The 15,064-nt window shown below is 37.1% G+C and overlaps 1 protein-coding gene across 4 annotated transcripts in view; it reads left to right on the top strand.

Annotated features, from left to right (window-relative positions):
• STK33 (serine/threonine kinase 33) overlaps positions 1-15,064 on the top strand; it is a 196,393-nt gene that overhangs the window by 135,035 nt on the left and 46,294 nt on the right. For all 4 annotated transcript variants that reach the window (XM_010341359.3, XM_074401061.1, XM_074401062.1 and 1 more), the window contains 5 exons: positions 3,431-3,544; positions 5,076-5,180; positions 9,891-10,029; positions 12,256-12,344; positions 14,176-14,260. In XM_010341359.3, the coding sequence (XP_010339661.1) occupies positions 3,431-3,544; positions 5,076-5,180; positions 9,891-10,029; positions 12,256-12,344; positions 14,176-14,260 (532 nt within the window). The remainder of the gene's footprint in view (positions 1-3,430; positions 3,545-5,075; positions 5,181-9,890; positions 10,030-12,255; positions 12,345-14,175; positions 14,261-15,064) is intronic.

The following is a 15,064-nucleotide window of genomic DNA, read 5'->3' as shown; positions in this document are numbered from 1 at the left end:
GAAATACCTAATGTAAATGATGGGGTATTGGATGCAGCAAACCACCATGGCACATGTATACCTACATGACAAACCTGCACAATCTACACATGTATCCCAGAACTTAAAATATTTAAAATAAGTTTCAATTCTTTCAACAGTCAAAAAAAAACATAAAAAAAGAAAATATGAAGAAAAGCCTCTAATTTAGCTATTATCTAGTGATATGGTTTGGTTCTTTGTCCCTACCCAGATCTCATCTTGTGGCTCCCATAATTCCCATGTGTTGTGGGAAGGAGCTAGTGGGAGATGATTGGATCATGGGGGCAGGTCTTTCCTGTGTTTTTCTTGTGATAGTGAATGTATCTCATAGGATCTGATGGTTTTGAAAATGGGAGTTTCTCTGCACAATCCCTTCTTTGCCTGCTTCCATCCATGTAAGATGTGACTTACTCCTCCGTGCCTTCTGCCATGATTATGAGGCCTCCCCAGCCATATGGAACTATAAGTCCAGTGAATTTCTTTATTTTGGAAATTTCCCAGTCTCAGGTATGTCTTTATCATCAGTGTGAAAATGGACTAATACAGTAAATTGGTACTAGGAGTGGGGTGCTGCCAAAAAGATAACCAAAAATGTGGAAATGAACTTTGGAGCTGAGTAACAGCAGAGGTTGGAACAGTTTGGAGGGCTTAGAGCAAGACAGGAAAATGTGGGACAGTTTGGAACTCTCTAGAGACTTGTTGAATGTCTCTGACCAAAATGCTGATAATGATGTGGACAATGAAATCCAGGCTGAGGTGGTTTCAGATGGAGATGAGGAACTTGTTGGGAACTCGAGCAAAGGTGACTCTTGTTATGTTTACCAAAGCAACTGGTGGCATTTTGCCCCTGCCCAAGAGATTTGCGGAACTTTAAACTTGAGAGAGATGATTTAGAGCATCTAGTGGAAGAAATTTCTAAGGAACCAAGCATTTAAGAGGTAAATTGGGTGCTGTTAAAGGCATTCAGTTTTTTAAGGGAAGCAGAGCATAAAAATTCAGAACATATGCAGCCTGACAATGGAATAGAAAGAAAATCCCATTTTCTGAGAAGAAATTTAATCCCACCTGCATAAGTAACCAGGAGCTAAGACAGTGGGGAAAATGTTAATCCCTAAGACAACGGGGAAAATGTCTCCAGGGCATGTCAGAAGTCTTCACAGCAGCCCCTCCCATTACTCAGTGGACTAGGAAGAAAAATTGCTTTTGTGGACTAGGCCCAGGGTCTGTGTGCTGTATGCAGCCTAGGGACTTGGTGACCTGCATCCTAGCCACTCCAGCCATGGCTGAAAGAGGTCAACATAGAGCTCAGGCTGTGGCCTCAGAGTGCAAGCCTCAAGCCTTGGCAGCTTCCATGTGGTGTTGAGTCTATGAGTGCACAGAAGTCAAGAATTAGGGTGTGGGAATCTATGCCTACATTTCAGAAGATATATGTAAATGCCTGGGTGCCCAGGCAGAAGTTTGCTCTAGCGGTGGGATCCTCATGGAGAACCTCTTCTAGGGCAGTGTAGAAGGGAAGTGTGGGGTGGGAACCCCCATACAGAGTCCCTACTGAAGCATTGCCTAGTAGAGCTTTGAGAAGAGGGCCACCATTCTCCATACCCCAGAATGGTAGATCCACCAACAGCTTGCACCGTACACCTAGAAAGGCTGCAGATAACTCAAAATGTCTGCCTGTAAAAGCAACCAGGAGGGAGGCTGTACCCTGCAAAGCCACAGGGGTAGTCCTGCCCAAGAATATGGGAAACTACCTCTTGTATCAGTGTAACTTGGATGTGAGACATGGAAATCATTTTGGAGCTTTAAGATTTGATGACCCCACTGGATTTTGGATTTACACTGGGCCTGTAGCCTTTTTGTTTGGCCAATTTCTCCCATTTGGAATGGCTGTATTTACCTAATGCCTATACCTCCATTATATCTAAAAAGTAACTAACTTGCTTTTGATTTTACAGGCTGATAGACAGAAGAGACTTACCTTGTCTCAGATGAGACTTTGGACTATGGACTTTTGAGTTAGTGCTGAAATGACTTAAGACTTTAGGGGACTGTTGGGAAGGCATGACTGATTTTGAAATATGAAGATACGAGATTTGGGAGGGGCCAGAGGTGGAATGATATGGTTTGATTCTATGTCACCACCCAAATCTCATCTTGTAGCTCCCATAATTCCCATGTGTCATGGGAGGGACCCAGTGGGAGATGATTGACTAATAGGGGTGGGTCTTTCCAATGTTGTTTTCGTAATAGTGAATGGGTCTCACAAGATCTGATGGTTTTAAAAATGGGAGTTTCTCTGCACAAGCCCTCTCTTTGCCTGCTTCCATCCACATAAGATGTGACTTGCTCCTTTTTGCCTTCTACCAAGATTGTGAGGCCTCCACAGTCATGTGGAACTGTAAGTCCAATGAACCTTTCTTTTTTTTATTTCCCAGTCTTAGGTATATCTTTATCAGCAGTGTGAAAATGGTCTAATACACATGGTGAATGTGAAAGTGGTCACACAGAGAGAGAGAGAGTGGCATTTCTAGGGAAGGCTTTGACTAGCTGACCCAACCAGGGCATTACCTAGTGACATTAGTTCAGCTGCTCTCCCATGTTCTTGTTCCTATGCATGATGGTTCCAGTCTTGTTAATGCCCTGGAGTTGATTTGGATCAGGGTGACTGACTCCCCCAAAACCAAATTTACAAGAAATAAAAGTGTAAATGAGTTAGCTGTTTATTATTTACAATGCAAACCAACATGCTGGTGTTGGCAAAACCATTGAATTCTTTCTTTGTAAGCAGAAGTTAAGTGCTAAGAGGATGGCTTCTTGGTTTGGATGATGGTTTTATGGGTAGTGGTTATTTTTTTCTCAGTGCTGATCTGGTTAAAATTTTTGTCACGTATTGCCTTTTCTAAAGCAAAAGGAATAAAACAACAAAGGCGGTTTTTAATAATGAAGATAAAGGAAAAGCATTAATTGTTAAATAAGGAAACATTTGTTCAATAGTTAATATGTATTGATTGGTAGTATAGCTCTCAGAGATTTGGGATTTTTTTGGTTGAGTGTATTATATATATATACAAAATTATGTATATTAATACTCTATTTCTCCTTTTTCTTATGAAGATATTTCATTAATATAGTCTGAAAGAGATTCATTTTTATACTTTTGAGTTTTTCCACATTTCGCCATTAGGATTTTTATGGTTTTCCTCCAAAGCACAGTTAATAAAATTCATCAACACTTATTTTTGGTTAATTAAGATGTGTTAATTAGTATTGAAGCAAATATGTAGTGTCTTCTATTTGATTTTACTTTGGAGCAGAATCTCTCTTCCCTTGGGTGAGTATCTGTCAATATTATATATTCATTTTTAATATCTGATGATGGCATAGACAAAGAACACTATTTCTTTTTCTCTAGGAAATCTATACCTTTGGAAGAATATTGGGAAAAGGGAGCTTTGGAATGGTCATTGAAGCTACAGACAAGGAAACAGAAACGAAGTGGGCAATTAAAAAAGTAAACAAAGAAAAGGTAAGGCTCATTAGCAGCATCCTACTGAGGGCTCAGTGCTAGTGCAGGGTGGGTGTGGGTGGTACAGCTTTTCACATGAACACAAGCTGCTGCTCACTCCGAGGTCCCAGGCCTGGGCTGATCCCGTGGAGAAGTATGGCATTTTTCTAACCTCCTGGAAAGGGACTAGTTTCTGAACTCAGGTAGGCACGTGCTGCCTGGAAAAAACAAATGGAAGGAATAACATAACCAATATAATAAAAAATAGGTAAATTTTACCAGAGTATGCTGAAGGCTGGTTCTCAGTATCTGTAGGCGTAGGGCTTGTGCTAGACATATCTTAGCTAGGAATGCTGAAACTCTCTCCTGTTGTTGTTTACTTTTCTCCTGTCCTCTCCTTTCATTTCCTCACTGTTAGCTAATTCTGTTTATTCATCTTGCCTGCTCTTTCATGTTGAACCACTTTTTTCTCCAACTGTCTACTACTATACACTTATACCTGCTGTACTCCTCACTAGATTTCCTCTTGAACTGCGGAATGACTGAGCTTCTCTTGAAGATAAAGTCTGAGACCTCAGACTTTACACCTGATCGTTTCATCACCCTTTTTCATTTCTGTGCCTGGGAAAAAACAAACATTACGGTGTTCCCCCCTTGGATTTGTGATGATAAATATCACATTTAAAAAATGAAATGGTAGGCTCTATGTATTATTTTTAAAAAACTGTAGCAAATTACATACCATTTCTCCCTAAAGATTAGTAAGGTAACATAGCAGTCTTAATAAAGGGATTATGAGCCTTTTTAGAAATCTTTAGAATTCTTTAGAACTACAGGTAGGCATCCTAAGTGCTACCTGAGATGTCATTTCCTTTGCTCCTTTGGTGTGAGGTAGGGTTAGGGGTTCTATTTTTGGATTTATAATAGCATACCTATTTGCAACTCTCTCTCTCTCTCTCTCTCTCTCTCTCTCTCTCTCTCTCTCTCTCTCTCTCTCTCTCTCTCTCTCTCCAGAGCCAAGTGTAAAATCTCATTGCTTGTTATTTTTCATATATATCTGTGGGTGTATGTGTATCTGTATAATCAAATCAAAACGACAACAAAACAAAAGAAAAACTTTTTATCTTCCCAAACTTATGTAATTGGAAATAGATTTTGTTTTTATTATGCTAACATCAAGGGATCAACATATTTTTAAAGGAAATATAAAAACCATATTAAAAATTGGAGTAATTTTAGTAATTTTGTGAGGGGACAGATACCATGTTGTAGCTAAGTTATAGAAACAATTCAAGAAACAGCTGTGGCTTGAGGCCAAATTATATGTAACTTAAAATTGGAAAAAGGAAAGAAGGGGCATAATTTAATCTGATCATGGGATTAAGTGGCATTATATCATTTGAAAAAGAAACATCTCAAAAAATGTAGGAATTCACTTCAAATACAAAGTTATAGGAAAAAGTAGGAAAACATATAAAACAACTAACTTTTGTATCAAGGAATGTAAGAGTGATTTTCATTATGTGAAATCTATGTTTCTTCATTGATTAAGGCTGGAAGCTCTGCTGTGAAGTTACTTGAACGAGAGGTGAACATTCTGAAAAGTGTAAAACATGAACACATCATACATCTGGAACAAGTATTTGAAACGCCAAAGGTAAAGCTGTATTAGATGCTGCATTTTGGAAGTTGTTATTATTACAAAATGAATATCATTCCATTCCGAAGTAATCCCTTTGGGGCACAGTTGCTCATGTCCTTGGCATGAGTCTGTCACTGGAGATTGATGAGAACATTCTGGAGGACTTTTATTATTGATTGTATAATTAGACATCTGATGACTAGATTGATGTCTTCAGTAATATGTTCTGGGTGGCATGTTGAAAACAAATGTTTAAAATTACAACAACTTCATACACAACCAAATAGTGATTAGAACTTTCTTAGAGGTGCCTTTCCTTTTGCTTTGATCCTTAGTTTCTCTGTTAAAGTTTATTGGAATATTTTCATAATTTTGCAAAGTAAACTACGTAATCAAATTGGTATGGATATATCTATCACTACAGTGTGTAGAAGATACTTTTTTCATCTATGTCTTACAAATGTGTTTTATCTTCATATTTCCCTAGATGTTGTCATTCTTCTCTTTACCTGATATTTGTATTTAGAGTTGTTCAAAAGCCTGGATTATTTGCCATGCTGCCTCCAGATTGTTTAATGCTTTTGGGCTTGGGTGTTTTCTCTTAGAAGAATAATGTACAGATTAGGCATGTGGACTCTAGATCATATTGCCTGCACATTTGAATCCTGGCTCTACCACTTCTTTGTTATCCATGAGAACATGGACAGGTTACTCAGGTTGTCCATATCTCAGTTTCCTCATCTGTAAAATGGGCTTAGTAATAGTGTCGACCTCACTTGGTTGTTGTTGAAGGATTAAATGAGACAACCGATATAAAGCATGTCTCATTAAATGTTAGCTATTGTTCTTTGTCTCCTAGGCCAGTCTCTAAGGTAGTAATAGTCAATTCAGGTTGTGCATTATGCTTGATTCTTTAAGACCACAGTTATCCTTTATGAGTATACAGCAGTGCTGCCAAAAGTCTTCTTTGCCCTTTTCAGTCTTAGAGTTATGATTTCTTTTATCCCAAAATCTTCTTAGAATAGTTTTGTTTAGGCCAGGCACGGTGGCTCACACCTGTAATGCCAGCACTTTGGGAGGCCAAGGCGGGTGGATTGCCTGAGCTCAGGAGTTTGTGACCAGCCTGGGCAACATGGTGAAACCCTGTCTTAAAAAAAAAATTTTTTTTAAATAATAATTGTGTTTATTATCATCAGTTTTAAACAATTTGACTATGATGTACATGATACCATTTTCTTCATTTTTGTGTGTGTGTTTGAGGTTCATGGACCTGTGAGTTTATGGTTTTCATCAAATTTAGGAAATTGGGGGTTATCATTTCCTCCTATTTGTATTTGCTTTCCCCTCATCCCACTTTGCAGTCTCCAAGTTAGATTGCCTGATACCGTCTACAGTCTACTGATGGCTCTGTTCATTTTTAAAATCATTTTTTTCTCTCCTTGTTTCATTTTGTATAGCTTCTGTTGTTGTCTTCAGATTCAGTAATCTCTGTCTATAGCATTGTATGCGATGCTAATCTCTTCCGGTGGAAGTTTGATTTGGTTTTTAAAACTGTATATATATTCCGTGTGTCTGCTTAACATGCTCAGTCTTCCCTCATTCTTCTTGAATGGAGTTATAGTAACTGTTTTAATGTCCGTTTTTACTAATTTTATCATGGGTGTCATTTCTAGGTCAGTTTCAATTCATTGTTTTCCCCCGCCTTCATTATGGGTTCATTTTCCTGCTACCTTACATGCCTATTGATTTTTGGCCAGATGCCAGATGTTGTAAATTTTACCTTGTTGGATGCTAGATACTTTAATATTCTAATAATATTTAATAATATTCTTAAGCTTTATTCTAGGATATAGTTAAGTCACTTGGAAAGACTTTGATACTTTTGAAGCTTTCTTTAAGCTTCATAAGGTGGCACCAGAGCAACCTTTAGTCTAGCTCTAAGTTTTTCCCGTTACTGAGCACTCTCCATGAATTACAAGGTTTACCTCTGGCTCATGGGAACACAACTGTTCCTGGCTGTGTGTAACCTCCAGTGATTGTTCCCTTGCCCCTTTTGCACATTTTCGCCCCAGCTTTGGGCAGTTTCCTCATACATGTGTTGATTTGTATTCTCCTGAAGAATTGAGGGATCCTCTGCAAGTCTCTGAAGATTTCCTTCTGTACAGCATTCTCCTCTTTGATGCTCTGTCCTGTGAACTTTAATTGTCTTGGTCTTCCTTCCAGCTCCATGCCCTCTACTCATGGAGACTGCTAGGCTCTGCTTAGATTCCCTCTCCCTGTTCTGTGGTCTGGAAACTCTCCAGACAGCAAGCCAGAGTACTCATGGGGACTGCCTCATTTGTTTCCTCTCTCTCAGGGATAACTACCTTATGCTGCCTGATGTTTATGTCTAAAAATTATTGCTTTACATATTTTATCCAGTAAGTTGTTTCAGGTGGGAAGATAAGTCTGGCCTTTGTTGCTCCATTATGGGCACGAGCAAAAGTCTAAATCTAGAATAAGTTTGAAGGCAGAGGAAACCATCATCTGTTATTTTTCTTTTCTTTTCTTTTTTTTTTTTTTTTTTTTGAGACAGAGTTTCGCTCTTGTTACCCAGGCTGGAGTGCAATGGCGCGATCTCGGCTCACCACAACCTCCGCCTCCTGGGTTCAGGCAATTCTCCTGCCTCAACCTCCTGAGTAGCTGGGATTACAGGCATGCACCATCATGCCCAGCTAATTTTTTGTATTTTTAGTAGAGATGGGATTTCACCATGTTGACCAGGATGGTCTCGATCTCTTGACCTCGTGATCCACCCGCCTCGGCCTCCCAAAGTGCTGGGATTGCAGGCTTGAGCCACTGCACCCGGCCCATCTGTTATTTTTCAAATGTATTGCTTGCCCTTGATTCATGTAGGTCAGGTCTGTCCCCCTCTGCCTCATAAACACACACAAGAATGTAGACCTTCTATTGAAGCCATCTTAAGTATTAATAGAAATTGCCACCTCATTGGTTGTGTTATGGTACTGATCATCCAGACTGCTATGGTTTCTTGTGAGTCTAAATGTTCTCCAGGTCTACACAGTTGTTTCTAATAAGTATAAAAAGGCTATAACTTACATTTATATTAAATTTGACCAACTTACATATTTAAAATTGACATCAATTTGTATTTCAAGAACTGTGAATCCAACTTTTCCTTCCAAATAGTTCGCTTATCATTTTATGTACCAGTGAAGTGTACAGTCTTGTCAATGGAAAAAACACGGTCCAGTTCAAAAGCTTATTTGTGTGTTAGATTTTACAGTTACTTTTGAAATTCTAAAACTGCCTGAGTTACAGTGAATCTGAATTGCGCTATAGGAAGAAAGTATGTTAGCCTTTGCTTCCTGTTTTCATACTTACTGATTGAACACAGAAGTTGCACTAACAGTGCTTATAAGAACAAAATCAGACCCCAAGATCTTAAAAACAACAAAAATCTAGCAGCGTAGGTTATAATGGAGACATAAAGGATACTCTGTGTTTGAATAGAACTATGAGTGAAAAAGACTTGCTTTTTAGTCATCTGTAAATCTTTTTTGACTCAATAGATGACTTGGCTGTTAGAATACCTCAAGGGATCTTAACATGCCCCTACCTGAACAGGAAATATGGAAGAGGCATTTCAACCATGGCTTCTTACCACTCATACCCAATTAGTCACTAAGTCCCACTGTTTCTTTCTTGTTGGCATTTTAAAATCTTTTCATTTCTCTCCTTCTTGTCTCTATTCTATGCCTCATGTCTACCGTCTATAAACAAAAGTCAGCATACTACAGTCTGAGAGCCACATTGGGCCTGCTGCCTGTTTTTGTATAGCCCATAAGCTAAGTTTCTACATTTCCAAATGGTTTCAAAAATGTAAAAGAGTAATATTTTATGACGTGAAAATTCTATAAACCTGAAATTTTCAAGTCTATAAGTAAATCTTCAAGTCTATTGTGTTGTTTATGGCTGCTTTCTCATGCTACAGAATAGCACTGAGTAGCTGTGAAAGCACTGACCTGCAAAACCAATAATATTTGCTATTGGGTCTGGTCTCTATAGCGAAGGTTTGTTGAGCCCTGTTCTGCACTATTGCTGGTGTGTTCACTTAGAAATGCAAAGTTGGTAATATCATACACTTGTCCCCCCAGCAACCCCGGCACTAGCTTAAAAGTCTTCAGTGGCTCCTTGTTGCATATGGGAAAAAAATTCATACTCCTTATCATGATATTCAGGACTCTTTACAACCTGGCCCCAACCTGTTCTTTCTAGCCTCACCCGTCACCATATCATTCTTCTCCACCCTACCAAGCTCTCCATGTTATTAACACTGAGATTATTCTTTTAACAGCTGGTGCTATTTTTAGACTGTGGAGTCTTTGCAAATACCATGTGCCCTGCCTATTCCTTCTCACATTCTCTATCTATAAATCCCTATTCAGACATCCAGACCTCACCTTAATATTTCTTCTCAAGGGTCGTTCTTCAGACAGAGGCTGCCCCTCTTCTGTAACTCCATGGCATTTGGAGCCATTAGCACTTATCCCATGATATTGTAATGATAACTATTTATGAGCTTCTTGGGTATCTTGTACATGATAGATAATATTTTTGAATGAATAAATTCATGATTATGACTGTGATTGTATATGTGATATATAACATTTTACAGATCCCCAGATACATAATTTGCTCTCTCTTTTATATATATCATGTCAGAAAATGTACCTTGTGATGGAGCTTTGTGAGGATGGAGAACTCAAAGAAATTCTGGATAGGAAAGGGCATTTCTCAGAGAATGAGACAAGGTGGATCATTCAAAGTCTCGCATCAGCTATAGCGTATCTTCACAATAATGGTAAGAAGAGGGTTATCCAGCTCATTGATTCCATGAATACTGATGTCACTTTTGTTTAAGGGTAATTGTATTCCAGATCCATAGTCATATAAAGACACCTGCTAATATAGAAGATTTAATTGTTAGTTTAAAAAAATGTTTTATTTTTAACTTTCTTTGTAGGTGCGTTTTAATTAGAAACAAGGCAGGTATACAATACATCATATATGAACGAAGATGAAATTATGAACTTTTTAATTCAACAGTTTGAAAAGCAGCTAATATTATAACATCAAAAGTAGACAAATCAATGGTAAAAGTGAAGTTTCCAAAAATATGTATTAATCATAACATTAAAATCTGTATGTTCTAGGCATTTTTTTTGTCTTTTTAGACTTTGTTTTCAGAGCAGTTTTAGATTCACAGCAAAACTGAGCAGAAGGTAGAGAGATTTTCTGTATACTTCCCTGCTCCCACATATGCACAGCCTGCCTGCCCCACTACCAAAATTCCCCACTAGAGTGATATTTTGTGTTGACATGTCATTGTCACCCGAAGATCACAGCCTATATTAGGATTCACTCTTGGTGTTGGTTTTGACAAATACATAATGTCATTTGTCCACCATTATAGTATCATACAGAGTGGTTTCACAGTACTTTTAAAACTACATTTAAAAATTATTCAAATAGTCTTACTATTCTTAGGTGTTACTGCTGCTGCTCCTCCCTCTGTTTTTATTTTTCCTTCAAGGTTAGTTTGGCTTACATGTGACTTTAGAACCTTCTCATTTTGCAGATGAATAAAACCTTTGTTCCAGAGAGGTGCAGTGACATGGTTTGGTGTGACAGAGCTGGTACTGGAACCCAGTGGTTAATTCAGCAGATAGTTCCTGAGCACCTACTGCATTGCGATTGGTCCTAGATTACAAAGATTAAAAGACAAGGCCCCTGCCCTCCAAGGAACACGGGCTGTGGGAGATTGAGTATTGAAAACAAATTGTAATTCAACATGATAATCTCTCTAATGGAAAGCCACATAAAGCACAAGGATTACAGGAGTCTAAGTGCCTCATTTGGCTTGGAAAGTCAGGAAAGAATTCACTAAAGGAGCAATATTTGATCTGAGGAATACAAACTCAGAAAAAAATTTAAAAGGCATGCTTTCCAGGCAGAGGGAAACAATTTTTTCAAGGGCTTAATTTTATGCTGTTGTCAGTCTTTCCCTAAAAAGCTATAAATTCAGTGTAATTCCAAACAAAATATTAGCGGCATTTTTCATGGAACTTAATAAGATTACTCTCAAATGAGCAAAAATAGTCAAGACAACAATGAAAAAGAAGAACAATGGAGGCAACAGGGAGATCTGCCCTGCCAAGGATCAAAACATAATGATATATTTGTTAAGGCTGTGTGATATTTACATTCAAAGGGACAAGAACAGCAACTGAAATAATAAAAATTCCAAAAACAAAGCCTGGGAATTGTCTAACGGAGCTATAAATGATTGGGTATAATTGCCAGTTCAGGACTCATTCAATACATTCCTCTAGCAATTATGTGTATAACTTTTTAAGTCTAGGGAAATGATTGCAGTGGATATGAACTGAATTAATTATTTGCAAAGGAAGTGTTTGGTACATGGTTATTTGTATGTACATAAAAATTGTACCTGAGCTCTGACATGTTCAGCTGGAGATTTTGTGTCTCAAGGAGTTTTGTTTGGTTTTTATTTTAATACATAAAGAGTAGGAAAATGTGTGTTGATGTTGTAGAAAAATATACTGAAATAAGTATAGTCTGTATATATGTAGCCAAGTTACAGTGTGTTAAAATGTTTATGTTGACAGTAACATATACATAGAAGTAAAGAAGTGATCCTCTATTTAAAGACCTAAGAATATGGGAAACCTGGCTGGGTTTGTGACTAAGATGATCTCCCTTCTCCTGGGAATACCTAAGCATGGATAGGATTCTCCTTCACTGCCCAGGCCACTCATCATGAAGAGCAGCCAGTTGGGACCACAGGGAAATGGATAGAGGTGAAGGAGTCAAAGAAAATGGCTCCTTAAGGTTAGAAATGCAGGGAAAGGGTTTATAAATAAGAGAATAGAACAGGACAGATTATACTTGGCCCTCGAATTTTTCAACAGTAGATATTAATTTGTCAAATATATTTATTCTATATGTGTCGCTCCCGTTTTTCCATTATTCATTTCATTTGATTTGTTGTTTATTTTCTTGGTAGATATTGTACATAGAGATTTGAAACTGGAAAACATATTGGTTAAAAGCAGCCTTGTTGATGATAGCAATGAAATAAACTTGAACATAAAGGTAAGATTAGCAATGGTGCTAAATATTTGCCTATAACCAATTTGACAGCAAAATGGTAAAGTACCTCCTCTTTTTAGACACATGTTGCTAGCTTTTGAGAAGCTGGAAAATGAGTGGCTTTTGCTAAAAAATAAAAATTTCACAAGAGGTTATAACTGACAAGAATAATTTTGCAAGTTAAGTGGAGCTATTGAATATGTTTTTAAAGTACACATTCATTTGAATAATTTTAAATCATTAGTTAATAGCAAGCAAACAGATGCTCTGAATTCTAATTAATTTCAAAATTATGCCTGGTAATTTGATGTAAATGTGTTACAGATTTCAAGAAAAGCACACCTTGCCTGTGCTTTTGATAACAAATTAATTCTACAGTCTGTTTTTCTTATTGAAAATGTTCCTGTATATTAATATTTATGTCCTAAGTACAATTAATGTGCCAAGTGTTTATTCTTGAAGATTTTATTCAAATTAAGTGTTCCCTAATGTCAAATAAATGATAGGATACATTATTTAGTACCATTATAGTGGCTGCTTTCAAAATACATAAATGTGTTAATTTAGGAATCAAATGTTGTCTATGAGTAACTCTGTTGCATAAGCTAAGTCCTGTGTAATAGAAATAGGTTTAACAGCATTGTTGGTTTACCCAAGTAAATGTTCATGAACAGTTCCATTGTAAGCTCCATCAAGGCAGGAACTGTGTATGTCTTATTCACTTAGTACCTGAATTAGTACCTGGAACATAGTATGTGTTCACTTAACATTTGATGAAGGAAAGAATAGATGCTCTCCAAAGAACTAAGTTGGACTGTGAAACTTTGTGTATTTCATGTGTCTGGATGGATTTTCCAAAGATATCTATCATATGCTCCAAGTGAGATATTTATGAAAACTAATGGTAAAGTTAATTCATCTGTTTAGAAAAATAGTAATATCACATGTAAATAGGAGCATTTTCTTACTTCATAAGCCACTGGAAACTTTGCGTTCATTGTCTCTGGACCAAGAGTCTATATTTGGTTACTTAATCAATAAACGTGTCTGTTGTTCTGCTCTCAGCCCAAGGGTGTTCCAACTTGGGAGATAATTCCAAAGGCACATACTGAATATTTAATAACTAAATGTTTAATGATCAAGATTTAGAACTGAACAGAGAGATTACAGTTGCAGCACTAGGCCACCAGTGTACTTATAGTTAATACTTTCTTGTGATTTTTTTTCCTGTTAATATGTTTATTGTAGTTTTTAATGCTGTAGTAATTGTTTTAATTAGTATACACTAGAAACACAAAGGAAATAATAGTAAGAAAATACACTGTTTACCAGTTATAAATAATTATTTAAAAAAGGGAGTTTTAGTAAGTGCTGTGACAGGGATAATGATTTGCATTTACAACAGTGCTTTAAACTGGAACATAACTTGATTATCAGAAACACAAATAATATGTTAAACCCAAAATGTATTTTACAATTAAAGAATTTTTTTTTAAAAAAACTTTTTTCAATCTGAAAAAAGTGTAAATGTCTTCTTTCAAATACTGCTTCCGATGTTAGACTGGTGAATGTAATCAGAAGGCAGGAAGAATTAAATCACAGTATTCTCTCAAGATGTGAGAACGCAAGCTTCTCTTTACCCAGTTTCTTCTCTATACAGAGAGGTGGGTGGGGAAGGAAAAGCAAAATTTTTATTAATGATTAAATTAAAGTCATCCCAACCCCAGGAACTCCAGAATTCAGTGCAGATACAATGTACTGAAAGTCTTATCTTCAGAATGAGTGAGCGCTAGGACAGAAACTCAGGTGACTGTGCTTGAATGTCTTCTCTTAGGTGACTGATTTTGGTTTAGCGGTGAAGAAGCAAAGTAGGAGTGAAGCCATGCTGCAGGCCACATGTGGGACTCCCATCTATATGGGTAAGTTAGTAGACTTAAAATGAATTTTTGTTTTGAGACAGGATCATGCTCTGATGCCCAGGCTAGAGTGGAGTGCCATAATCTCAGTCTACTGCAGCCTGACCTCTGGGTTCAAGTGACCCTCCTACCTCAGCCTCCTGAGTAGCTAGGACCACATGTGTATGCCACTACACCTGACTAATTAATTTTTTTTATTTTTTATTTTTTAAGAAACAGCAGAGAACTTTTTTCTTTTTAAAATTTTATTAGAGACGAGGTCTCACTATGTTCCCCTGGCTGGTCTCAAACTCCTGGATTCAAGCGATTCTCCTGCCTTGGCCTCCCAAATTGCTAGGATTATGGGGATGAGCCACCATGGCTGGTGGTTTGTTTTTTATTATAACTTCCTAAGTTGAATACATATTTATTATCAGACTTCTTATTTTCTATGAAATGCATTTATAGCTGTATATTTTCCTCTGAATACCTTGAGTTTTTTTTTTTTGCCATACAGTGTTTTAATTGTGGTTCATCTCTTAAAATACTATAATTTTAGTCTCTTTCTTTAATTGAAAAATTATTTAGAAGTGTTTTTAGAATTTTTCCAGGTGGTTGAGATGTGTTTGAAACTCATGTGAATGCATGTTAGTCGTCCTAGTCTTTTGGTTTGTCTGGTTTTCTTTCTTGCAGTAGGTGACTGCGTCTTAGAGGTTTTCAACTTTTAGGAATTTTCTTTGTGACTGAACACATGATCAGTTTTTGCAAATGATGCATTGGATATTATAAAAATATGTATGTATACCTGGTTTGTTGAGCATAAACATT

Source organism: Saimiri boliviensis, chromosome 6 (genome assembly GCF_048565385.1).
Source record: "Saimiri boliviensis isolate mSaiBol1 chromosome 6, mSaiBol1.pri, whole genome shotgun sequence".
Classification (NCBI taxonomy): domain Eukaryota; kingdom Metazoa; phylum Chordata; class Mammalia; order Primates; family Cebidae; genus Saimiri; species Saimiri boliviensis.
Note: the sequence above shows the minus strand (reverse complement) of the source record. Positions and strands in the feature narration are given on the sequence as shown.